This window comes from Prinia subflava, chromosome 3 (assembly GCF_021018805.1).
Source record: "Prinia subflava isolate CZ2003 ecotype Zambia chromosome 3, Cam_Psub_1.2, whole genome shotgun sequence".
In the NCBI taxonomy this organism is placed as follows: Eukaryota; Metazoa; Chordata; class Aves; order Passeriformes; family Cisticolidae; genus Prinia; species Prinia subflava.
The window spans coordinates 74,139,130-74,150,561 of record NC_086249.1 but is presented as its reverse complement, the minus strand read 5'-3'; the positions used below and the strand labels follow the sequence as shown (position 1 = coordinate 74,150,561).

At 39.0% G+C, this 11,432-nt stretch overlaps 2 protein-coding genes across 3 annotated transcripts in view; one reads left to right on the top strand and one right to left on the bottom strand.

Annotated features, from left to right (window-relative positions):
* Window positions 1-228: 228 nt before the first annotated feature.
* Window positions 229-11,327, bottom strand: GTPBP6 (GTP binding protein 6 (putative)). Its single transcript, XM_063392464.1, has 10 exons — window positions 10,905-11,327; window positions 8,018-8,155; window positions 7,522-7,592; window positions 5,877-6,007; window positions 5,106-5,176; window positions 4,511-4,669; window positions 2,926-3,134; window positions 1,463-1,611; window positions 1,000-1,152; window positions 229-710 (listed from the first exon to the last, which is right to left on the bottom strand). Exons 1-10 carry the CDS (start codon window positions 11,239-11,241, stop codon window positions 569-571), a joined length of 1,560 nt encoding a protein of 519 aa, XP_063248534.1. The 5' UTR covers window positions 11,242-11,327; the 3' UTR covers window positions 229-568.
* LOC134548093 (cohesin subunit SA-2-like) overlaps window positions 11,303-11,432 on the top strand; it is a 61,582-nt gene continuing 61,452 nt past the window's right edge. For both annotated transcript variants that reach the window (XM_063392461.1, XM_063392460.1), the window contains exon 1: window positions 11,303-11,432. The gene's annotated coding sequence lies outside the window, so the exon portion shown is untranslated.

The following is an 11,432-nucleotide window of genomic DNA, read 5'->3' as shown; positions in this document are numbered from 1 at the left end:
GAAAACTGTATGGGTAAAAGATGTTCACAGCTAATTTTATTTAATGCCTTAACTGATTTTTTTTTCTTCACTGCAGTAAGACAGGGCAGTTATTTTACTTACATTCACGCATTCTGCTTGAACATATATTCATCTTCATTATTTATATACAACCAACAAGATTTTGTTCACTTGCTTTCATTTTCCAAAGACCATCTGAAACATCTTAATTATAATAAATACTATTGCTTCTGAAAAAGGCAATAAAAAGCTTTATTTATATGATATAAGAAACTTGGTACTTTTCTGAAGGTTACATCAAACGTCATTCCCTGTGTTTGAGGTCCTCAGCTCATAGCTAGCAACAGGTTTAACATAAAAAATTTAGTGCTGTCCTGGTACTTGCTGACAAAATTAAGCTCAAAGCTCTTATTGTTTCCATATAGGAGTGTTCTGAAACAGCGTCCATTCCAAAAACATCAAGTGGGGAAGAAAAATAAACTATTCAGCAGTGAGTCTAACAGGTCATTCACTTAATTTCACATCCTCCTGAGGAGATCAGCTTCTTCTCCTGGAACAGGATGCAGTTTCATGACATGAAAATCTTACTGTTGGGAAAGAGGTTTTTGTATCTGCCAAAAGCAGAGCTGCTGATTATCACCTTCACCCTGGCTGTGCCATCTTCAGGCATGACCTCTACTTCCTGAACTGTTGCTTCTTTATAGAGCCAACTGTAAATGTAAAAGTATATTAGTATCTTAAAAGTATGACACACTGCACAAAATGTGATCCTGGTTTAGGTCAGAAGGTTCCTATCTAGGTAACATTTTGAAAGATGAAGTGTTTTGCTTCACTTCTCTAATGGAGCTATTTTTGTCACTACGTTGCAAAGCATTGATAATTATATGTTATTCTTAATGCAGATTAAAATCAGTATGATATGATTTGAAAAGTTTAAGACATGAATGATTAAGTGTTTCATATTTCTCCAAGTCCTTCATATGATTCAGAATTATTTACCTTAGCTGAGGTCCCTCTAAGTTGATGTTAACTGTTAGAATCTTCTTCCCTGTTGCTGTCAGTATTTTTTTCTCTATTTCTTGTTTCAGTTCTTCTAAACCATGCCCATGCAGAGCAGAAACAGCTAAAGCATTTTCTTCAGCAGGTTTATACCTGAAAGAAAATTAATTGCTAGCACATTTGTTCATGAAAATTAGGTTGTGAAAAAATTCCAAGCACAGACACTTTAACTGAATTACTTTGTACTGACACCTTCTACAGAGGCCACTTCTTGTATGACTCAAGTGATTTCTTTTGTAATTAAAAGATAATTAATTCTTTTTCAGACCATAGTTACATATGTAAAAGATTGAGAAACACTATTAAATATATTCTGAAGTGTGGGATCTCTTTTCTAGACTACGAATTAAAAAGCTTCCAGAACATAAGAAATGCTTAAGTACACTTAGCATCTCTTGCTTACCTTTCTACCAAATCCACTTTGTTATGAACTTCTACCACTGAGTCCAGCAAATGGCTTGGAAGATTAAGATTCCTCAGAACTGACAGAACAGTTGCTTTCTGGAGCATGGTTTCTGGATGAGTAATATCCCTCACATGAACTATCAGATCCTAGCAAAGATCAATATGCAACAGCTGTTACCGGGTTCTAGCGATAGTATACCATTTTTGCACTGTTAATTCATGTAAAATTACTTCCCATCCATTTGGCAATACACTGGCAAATTAGCACTGTAAAATTAACTACTAAAACAGTATTAAACTATTGCTTCTTAGGCCATGATGGAAGAAAATCTGCAGCAGCTTAGTCTTCCACCTCTAGTCAGTACAAATTGCATCCCACAAACCTGAAGCAAATGTCAATCAAGCTAGTTACAGAATCAGATTTCAAATAATAATTTATCCATTTTTTTCAAAGCCAAGGCTTTGTAACAATAAGGCTTCAAAACCACTGGAGATTAAAAAGAGCAATCTCTACAAAAAGCTTTTAGAAGAGTAATGGCTGCAAAACTGTTTCAAAAACAGAGGGGAAAAAAAACCTCCATGTAACTTGTAATGCTATTTTTCCAATCAAAATATAGAAGATTATCCTTATGCTTAGCTCCAAGGGTACTATTACTGATGCTTCACTAAAAAGCTTTATACAAAAATTACCAGTTTCAAGTATATATAGATTGTTTGCCATGATAAAAACCAAGCAACCAAACTCAACATTTGCATTCAAATTGTTTCATCATCTTTGCTCAAGACATTGCTTTAAAATTTTGAAAAATAATTAGAAGTGACAAACAGGACACTTTCAGCCAGCTTTGGAAAGCCCTGAGATGATATGGTGAAATGTAATCTTTAGCAGCATTCTGGCATCTAGCTACCACTGAATTTCATTACCTTGCATAATACAGGGTTTCTGTTTGAATGTCTGTGTGTATGTATGCAGCTTTACACTTTATAGCACAGGAAAACAACTTTAATGAGAAAATAATTGCTAAAGTAGATTTGTATTTATTACATGCTGCCTGCATCACATCACAGTCACCCACTTGTAGTTCTACAGGAAACCTTAAGTTAAAACCAGGTAATTTCAGATGCTTTATTTCATTTTTAACTCCCAGGAAAGCTAGCCTTGACTCACTTGGATGCAGTGTTCAGATATTTTATCTGGCTTAAGTATCATGGAGATGGACATATATACTCCAAATAACCCCTTTCTGAAATCCCTTCATAACTGTATGTTGTGCATACAAAAAGTATCAGAAAATTAGTTTACTCTAAGATATTTACATCATTATCTTAGGAGTTTACTATAGTCGGCCGGGTACTTTGCTAAGGAACAGCATGTCAATTAACTTCCCCTGTTTTGAAGGGGTGAAGATTATCTACAAGAAAATTAATTTGATTTCTCAATTTTTATAGTCAACTACTTACTGAGTAAGCCACTTCTTCTAGTGTAGCTGAAAAGGACTCAACCAGATTATGTGGAAGATCAGTCAGAAACCCAATGGTGTCAACATAAATAACTGCCATATGTGAGGGCAGGTAGCCAGCATGGGCTGTAATATCCAGAGTGGCAAACAACTGATCCTTGGGTTGAATTCCTGCTTCCCCAGTCAAGGCTTTGATCAAAGTAGTTTTTCCTAATTAAATGAAAAAGGACAAAATTTTAATGGCTTGTTCCAAGTAAAATTGAATTTGCAAGGCTCAGGTGGAATGTATGGTGTAACATCTATTTTTAAATCTATTTTAGTAGCTTGTGATCAGTTATCTATGTGATGTTAGGAACTCTGAAGACAGTCTTACATTTTATAACTTGGAATTGGGTTTAAGGTCATGTATGTAATCACATTCTGGTATCTACTGCTGTTCTGTGAAATCACAACATGATCAAAGACTGATTCCACCTGCAAAGTGACCTACCCACTCCTCTCACCTGTAAGACTCTCTGAAGAGCACTGCCACGACCGCATTAGGAGCATGCACTTACACACTCCTCAGTGTTTCTGCTGTCAAATGAAATAATTTACTTGCTAAATAAAAAAAATAAAGAGAAGCGCTAATAATATACATCTTATTAGGCTGAGGCCTTTATCAGGTATTTCTTCATGAAGGTAATACTAGAGACATTTATTTGACTCAATGAATATTTCACATAATTAGTCATTAAAGTATAAAAGTCATTAAGACGTTCAGTATCTAGCCTAATAAAAGGGTTTCAATTATGTGTATACAAAATGGTTTTATATCTCTCTATATATATCTATATATATATTTGAATCTTCTGTTTGTAAAGTATGGAAGTATGACATTTAAGAAAAACATACAGTATAATCCAAATCTTTGAGTGTACAAGTCATAACAAAATTAGTGCAAGATAGGTTTGTTTTTTTAAAGAAGTTGAATAAGAAAATGAAATTGTCTTAAGATAATCCAACCTGATTATCCAAAGTCTATTTATGCCTTGAGTAAGCATTCACTTGTGTAAGCTAAAAACCAACCAAACCAAATTTAAAAAAGCAGCAAAACCCCCTTTGGTTTTATTTAGATTCTCCTAGGAACACATCTCAGAATGCATCACATAATCCATGAAAAGCTACAGTGCTGCTTGAGCAGGTTTCTCAGATCAACAGCCAGCTCTCAATTGTCTCCCTATGCCTCAAGTCTTCATGGAGATCTAAACACTCGTGTACTCTTCTGTACCCATTCTGATCAAGTAGTAGAGATTCATATAAAGTGACATTAACAGTGTAGTCTTCAGCATTGTATATAAAATCTTTTTGGCACAATAGGTGTTAGGCATTTCTGCAAAACGTGTCTTTGAGACTGAAAAAACCAAGCAACTTAATATGCTTCCCTAACTACATCCTAACTGACAAATATTCATTACACAATTACAAAAAACTAATTAAAATATGAAACCTATACACACACAAGTGAGAATCTGGCTAGAGTTTCTAATTGAAAACTAGACAAATATAAGCTCTTTTGTGCTATGCTTTCAGGAGGTTTTGCTTACCACAGTTGGTATAGCCCATGACTGAGACCATCGGGAACTCGCATTTTCTGCGCCGAGTTCGAAGTAAAGCCCTTTTTCTCCTTAGTTTCTCCAGGGCATTCCTAATTTTAAGTTCTCTTTCTTTCAAGACACGATTCTGTGTTTCTAGAAATGTTTCACCTGAAAAATACAAATGAGTGGTTGGCAGAATAGTTTACAAGAGAAACTGTAAAGCAAGTGATGTATTTGGAAATCAAGTGAGTTAGTACTAGGGCTTGTAAAAAGTGTGTATTCTTGCCTAAGAAAGTGAACATGTAATTATAAAACCTATGCTAACCACTCTAAAATATCCATGTATGGATATTTTCCATTTTATGAAAAATCCCTGTGGCAAGCAAATAGTTTATCCTTGACCACTTATTGACCAAAAAACTTGACCAGCACAGCCCCAAACCTTGTTATTTAACTTACTTTCCAATAAATTTTTCTACATTTGTTTAATTAGATGCAGAACACTGTTTTTCCTCCTGACCTCCTCCAAATAAAATAACATGCAACGAAATTTGTTGCTGTGGAGAAAAAAATCCTCAAAATCATGAGAATATTTAGACTTTACCTGAGCCCATGATGTATCTTGAACCACCTCTCTGCTGATCTCGCTGAGACGCTTCATTTTTCAGATTTGACCTGGCAGCAGAGTAACAGTTAATTAGAAGCAATTTTCTTTAATCCAGTTATACCCAAATACCTAAAAACTATGATGCAATAGTGGTATTCTGATAGTAAAAATAAAATCACTAAATGACTGAATTGTAAATAAAACCTGCTCATGGCAAGAAGCACAGAGAAAAAATTCCACATTTTTCTGGCTCAACTGTAGCTTGAAAAAGCATACAACTCTCTTGGTAAACTATAATTGCTATTCTGAAATTTCAGAGAGCCAAATATACCTCTAAAACATCCATATAACTCATACCAACTGCCATGTATACATTTCTATGCCACATAATGCAGAAAAATGGAAAATTTAAACAGAAATTAATCTTACTTGTTTATAGCTTTCCTTATTAAGCTCAACAGTTTTATATACGGGCTATACACATCCAATTCCTACACATTCTTGCAATCCATCTTGTATCCTAGAAAGAACCAGGACCTTTTCATGAAAAATATATTTTGTAACATTATCGAACATTCTGGTTTTGTCTGTCAGCACTGCAGAAGCTTAAAATAATGACATTAGTGTAAATAATTCTGTGCTCTAATCAATCAGTGAACACCCTATGTCTTTTTTCTTTACAGTAAATACTGATGGGTTTTGTTACTGTAAAGAAATAGTCACTAAAACATGCAGATATGAGTATGTGATTTGCACAGCCCCAGGTACCTGAGAAGTGGAATTTCAGCCAATGCTACCTGTAGTTTTGCTTCTTTTGTTTGGGCATTACAGCGAAAAATGTGAAGTACCACCGTGTATCTGTCAAAGACTTGCACGCCCCAGGCACCTTCTAGTTCTTTCTTTAGCCATGTAAGACAAAATAATTGAGATATCTTCTGTCCCCCACAGTATCACTAGATCAATTCCTACACAGCAAGTACAGTTATTTAGCTGATGGACACTTGAACTCAGAGGATCTCAGGATTCCATTGCATTGGATGGGCAATCATTTTAAGCATGCAAAGTCAAAATTTGGTAGACCAGAAAGAGAGGAGTTAAAGAGAGTTTCGAAAGTAGAACTTTATGTCTAGGCCCATCAAATTCAGTGAGAATCCTTCCACTGCCCTTTATGGATTCCTGCAACAAATCTTATAGCATATCTCAGAATCAAGAATCTCAGTGGTTAAATGCTTGTAAAAGCTATTATGAAATACTGGAAGGGGAAAGTCTAGGGATAACACGGAAAAAGAAAAAAGATTACTAAAACTCACAGAGAGGAATGCAGGAAAATTATTTAATAATAAACTTTTAATGAAATACTTAATAAACCCCCAACCAGTCCAAACCCCTCATCATTACTCTAATTTAGCAAAAGACGCTTAAAATATGCAGTAGTTCCCTTATAGTTCCCTTATGTCATCTCTAAAATCCAGAATGTTTGTATACACGTTCTCAAACACTTTCTTGAATCAACCCTGCTCTTAAGATCTATAATTGCGAAAACAATTTTTAGCAAATCTAGTACTAAGAACTCATACTATAAAATAGTTTTCGTAAAAACTAGGAAATTTAAATTAAACATTTTCAAATTCCCCTTCATCAACAAATGGAAGCACTTGAATAACCACCTCTTAGAGATACTTGTCATCTCTTCATTTTATAATCAGGGCAAGCATTCAAAACTACCAGCAAAGCATTAATGTTTGCTTGCAGAGTTTGCATACACTTTACACCCTGCATGATGCTGCACACACTAAAAACCCCCAAAATTTTTATTTCAGTTTGTCCAAGAATATCTGTAGTTCATGTACCAGTCATTTTACTGCCAATGTTAAAGTACTGAAGTATACTGCACCCCTCAGTGCTTCTTTTTAAGTGTTAGGCATGAAAGTTTAAGTATTTGAAACATTCAGCTAAAAGCTTGCTCTGAATTAACACCTCATATTCAAAATACAATTCAGCACCCACAGCATAAGGAGAAAATATGCTATCCATTATAAATATAGAAATTTTAGCACATAGCTAACCCAAAATGTTGACATTCTTCATAACAAAAGGTGTTAGCACCATCACTGTAAAAAAAACCACCTTCGTTAACTTTTCCAACATTTTAAGTAGGGCAAATGTCAAATGTGGGAGCAGAGTCTATAATAAATTATACTAAGCTGATGGAAAATTTCATGCACAAGAGCTGGAAACATATCAATTGGACAAATGCAATAGGTATTAAGATTGTTTTCAACAAAACTCAGTCCTGGTGCTTCATATATTAACATCTGCAAATTCAGAATCTTAACCGACCACTTCTCCTAACATCAACAGCTTCCAAACAATAATGATGAAAAGAATGTGATTTGATATTATATTTAATTACCTTTGTTAGTGAAGATATTCTTTCCATATTCAAGAAGACAGCTGTCACATGGGGCAATTTTTTAATCTTTTCTAAAAGATGGATAATGATTGCAAAATATAGTGTTAAATGTCAACTCTCTTTTTAAATGCCCAGACTATAAACCATTTTGCACCAAGCAGAGTGCTCATAAAACATCAAATGGCAGCATATTCTTTGTTCATAGAGCAGTTATAATTGCTAATTTAGTACTGTGCCAAGAACAGCATCAGTTTCATTTATGTCAATCACATAAAGTTATAGACTCAGTTGCCTCACGCATTTTCAGTGACCAGGAGTTACGTCTATTCTGCATTGCTTTTGTAACCTTAAAAATTCTTTCAAAATTGCCTGCAAACCTGCATGATGGATTAACAAAATTCTCCCTCTTTTCAACTTTCACACCTGTCCTTGAAGAGTTTGGCTGCAAAAGTCTTCCATTTTGAGTGATGCAGTGCCAAAAAATCTCAGTCCTTACCTGTCAAAACCTGAAAGTTTCCTTTGCCAAAAACAAACTTCTTGCTGCGATTTTTTGTAGGAATAATTATTTTATCTAGAATTGTCCAGTTCTGAAGAGTATCTACAAGAGCAGCGGCTTCGGCAATCTGTAATTCAGCTTCAAGAACATAACAATAACAGAAAAAAGAAATAAATATTACCATGTACCACCATAACTCTGCTCAGATCTCAAATAACTACAGTACATGCATGAACATGGAAAGACTAAGCTACACTAAAATTCTTTCAACCTATAGTACAAGGAGCAAGGTGTCTTATCTCTAATCAGAGTAATTGAACAGTTTGATGCAATTTTATCATACAAAACATCTCTCTGACAGTATAAATTATTTCTGTGGTTGTTGGCTTAGGAGAATTTTTAATTGTACTGTCAGGAAAGAAATCACCAAGCTTTTTTCCTTAACAAGTGAAATGAATAACTAGCTGGAAAATCTGTTACCTGAGATGAGCACAAAGCCACACAATTAGCACTTTGGTGTTTTGCAGCAGTAATTTGGGAATTACTAATATGGCATATCCTGCTGCTAACTTCACAGCCACTTATTCATAAGGGACCTAAACTGGTTTGTGACTTGCTAAAACCAGCAGATTTGAATCCTGTATTCTGGTTTATCAATTACTTTTGAGTTTTTAACATCTACACTGCGAAGCAATGATTTTTGAGGACTCTGTGAAATCACAAAGACTACACAAGAATATCAGATCAGCAATTCTAGTCTTGATATGCCAAACCTTTCCTCTTCAGAACAAATTCATCAAGTTTCTCTAGACAGCAACACATACTTTATATACTAATAGGTCACACTGGTCCAAAAGGCAACATATTTTTAAAGATATTCATGATCCAGTTTTTCCTCGTATTGTTCATTGTTGTAAAATACACAGATTTCCTGTTGTATCTGTGGTGCTTTAAAAACAATTCCAAAACATTTGTTCAGACTTCAGGCTCTTCATCTGGAGGCCCTAAATAAATAGAAAGGGACCATTGCTACTCTTCTGTGAAAAGTGCCCTCATATTTTACCTGCTTTTCAGCTGTAAAATTATGTCACATCAATTCTGAAAAGGTTAAAAACTTTATTTTTCAATGTGACAATTTGTCACAATTAACAGCACTAATAAAACTAAACAAGATTTAGGTTCATCACATAATAAATTGGAATTAAAGTATATATAAACTGTCTCTTGCCATCCAGAAGGACATGGACAGGCTCAAGAAGTGGGCCCATGGAAAACTAGTGAGGATCAACAAGTACAAGGTCCTGCATTTGGGTCAGGGCAACCTCCCAGTATATTGATACAGGCTGGGGGATGGACAGATTGAGAGCAGCCCTGCCCAGAAGGACTGCTCAGAGAGCCCAGAAAGCCAAATGTGCCTGGGCTGCATCCAAAGCAATGCAGTCAGCAGGGCAAGGAAAGGGATTCTGCCCCTCTGTTCTGCTCTGGTGTGACCCCACTTGCAGTGCCACATCCAGCTCGGGGGTCCCCAGCACAAGGCACACATGGACCTGCTGGAGCAGGAGTGCCACAAAGACCATAAGACAGGTGGAACCTCTCCTGTGAGAAATGTCTGGGAGAGTTGGTGTTGTCCAGCTTAGAGAAGGCTCCTGGGAAGACCTTTTTACAGCCTTTTAGTACGTAAAAGGGGCTTATAAGAAAGATGGGGACAGACTTCTTTAGCAGGACCTCCTGCAATAAAACGGGGCAGTGGTTATAAACCAAGAGATTTGACATAAAGAAGATTTTTTTTACAATGGGAGTGTTGAGACACTAGAACATACTGCCCTGAGAGGTGATGGTCCTGTAAACATTCCCTGTGAGCATTCAAGGCCAGATTAGACAGGGCTCTGAACAAGCTGCTCCAGTGGAAGATGTCCTGGCTCACTGCAGGGAGGTCAGACTAGATGACCTTTCAAAGTTCCTTCCAACCAAACAATTCTACGAGTCTATACATAAAAAGCTAACTTACAAGATGTTTTAATTCTTTACACTACAACCTTACATAAAGAAGTGTTCAAAGAGAAGCATTAAGTCCATAATGTATCTTAATTTTGTGTGATTAATGTTTATACATTAGCTAGTTATGACAATTTCTGAGAGAAACCTAACAGCAGTCCTAAAGAAAGTCCCTACAGAGGAGTTATTGTAAGTAACTGCATGAAAGCACTTAAGTCCCCGAGAGGATTTAAACAAGACTTCATCTTCACTGCACTCTCTTCTCTGCACAGGAGGGTATTGCTGCTCTTCAGCCAACTTCTGGGCAAGCCTAAGGCCAAAGACTCCAGCCCACCTGGGCAGGATGCACGGCTCAGGGCTGAGGGCAATTAACATTGTGCTAGGTTACGATCAGACTGTGAAGTCCGAGCCTTTTCCGGGTTATAAGGGGGACACCCGACTGTTTCCCTGAGCAACCCGCACTGAGGCTTTCTGCTGTCCACAATAGAGTTAGCGTGGTTTGCAACTCAAAGCACAGACCTGCCAACACTCACTAACAGCTCCTGTCTTTTAAAAAGTTGTCAAAGGAAAGAGCGACCGAGACCTTCCATCCAAGCTTGTCCTCTGCAAGCCGCATGTCGCGGTGTCACCGCTGTAACAGCGGGTCCCCTTCACACAGGCGGCACAGCCACAGGATGAGTTAGGCTGGAAAAGACCTCTGAGACCATCAAGCCCAACCTGGGCCGAACAGCCCCTGTCAACAGCCCATGGCACTCAGGGCTACTGTCAGTCTTCTCTTACACACGTGCAGGTGCAGTGACTCCACCACCTCCCTGGGCAATCCATTCCAAATCCCCTGGATGTGTTTCTTCCCAGGGCTCTGGGAGCCCGCCCGCCCCCCGCAGCCCCGCACCCGTGGTGAGCGGCGACTTCTGCGGGCCCCACTTGACCGCGGGGTGCACGATGGCAACGCGCTGGGCGCCGGGCCCCGGGGCCAGCGGAGACGGGCCCAGCAGCTCCTCCAGCGCCGCCTCATCCTCCTCTCCTTCTTCTTCTTCATCCCCGCCGGCGCCCGCCGCCCCGTCCCACGGCGCTCGGCCGCCCGCGCCCGGCGGGCGCAGGGGGGCCCGGAGCGGAGCGGCGGCGCTGAGCGGGCGGGCGGGCAGCGGGGGACACCGAGGCGCGCCCAGAGCCGCCGCCGCCCGCCGGCAGCGCAGCAACAGCGACCAGCAGAGGCGGCCGGGCCCCATCGGCACCGCCGGGCCCGCGGCGGCGGGCACGGACCGTCACCGGCCGCGTCTTTCCGGCCGCTGCGGAAGCGCCGCCGCCGCCGCCCATGTGACAGCGCTCCCGCCCCTGCCGGGCCCAGCGGCGGCCGTGATTGACGCGGGCCCGGGCCGGCCGCGCTGGGCAGAGCCCGGGAGGGACGGCGCGGTTGTGG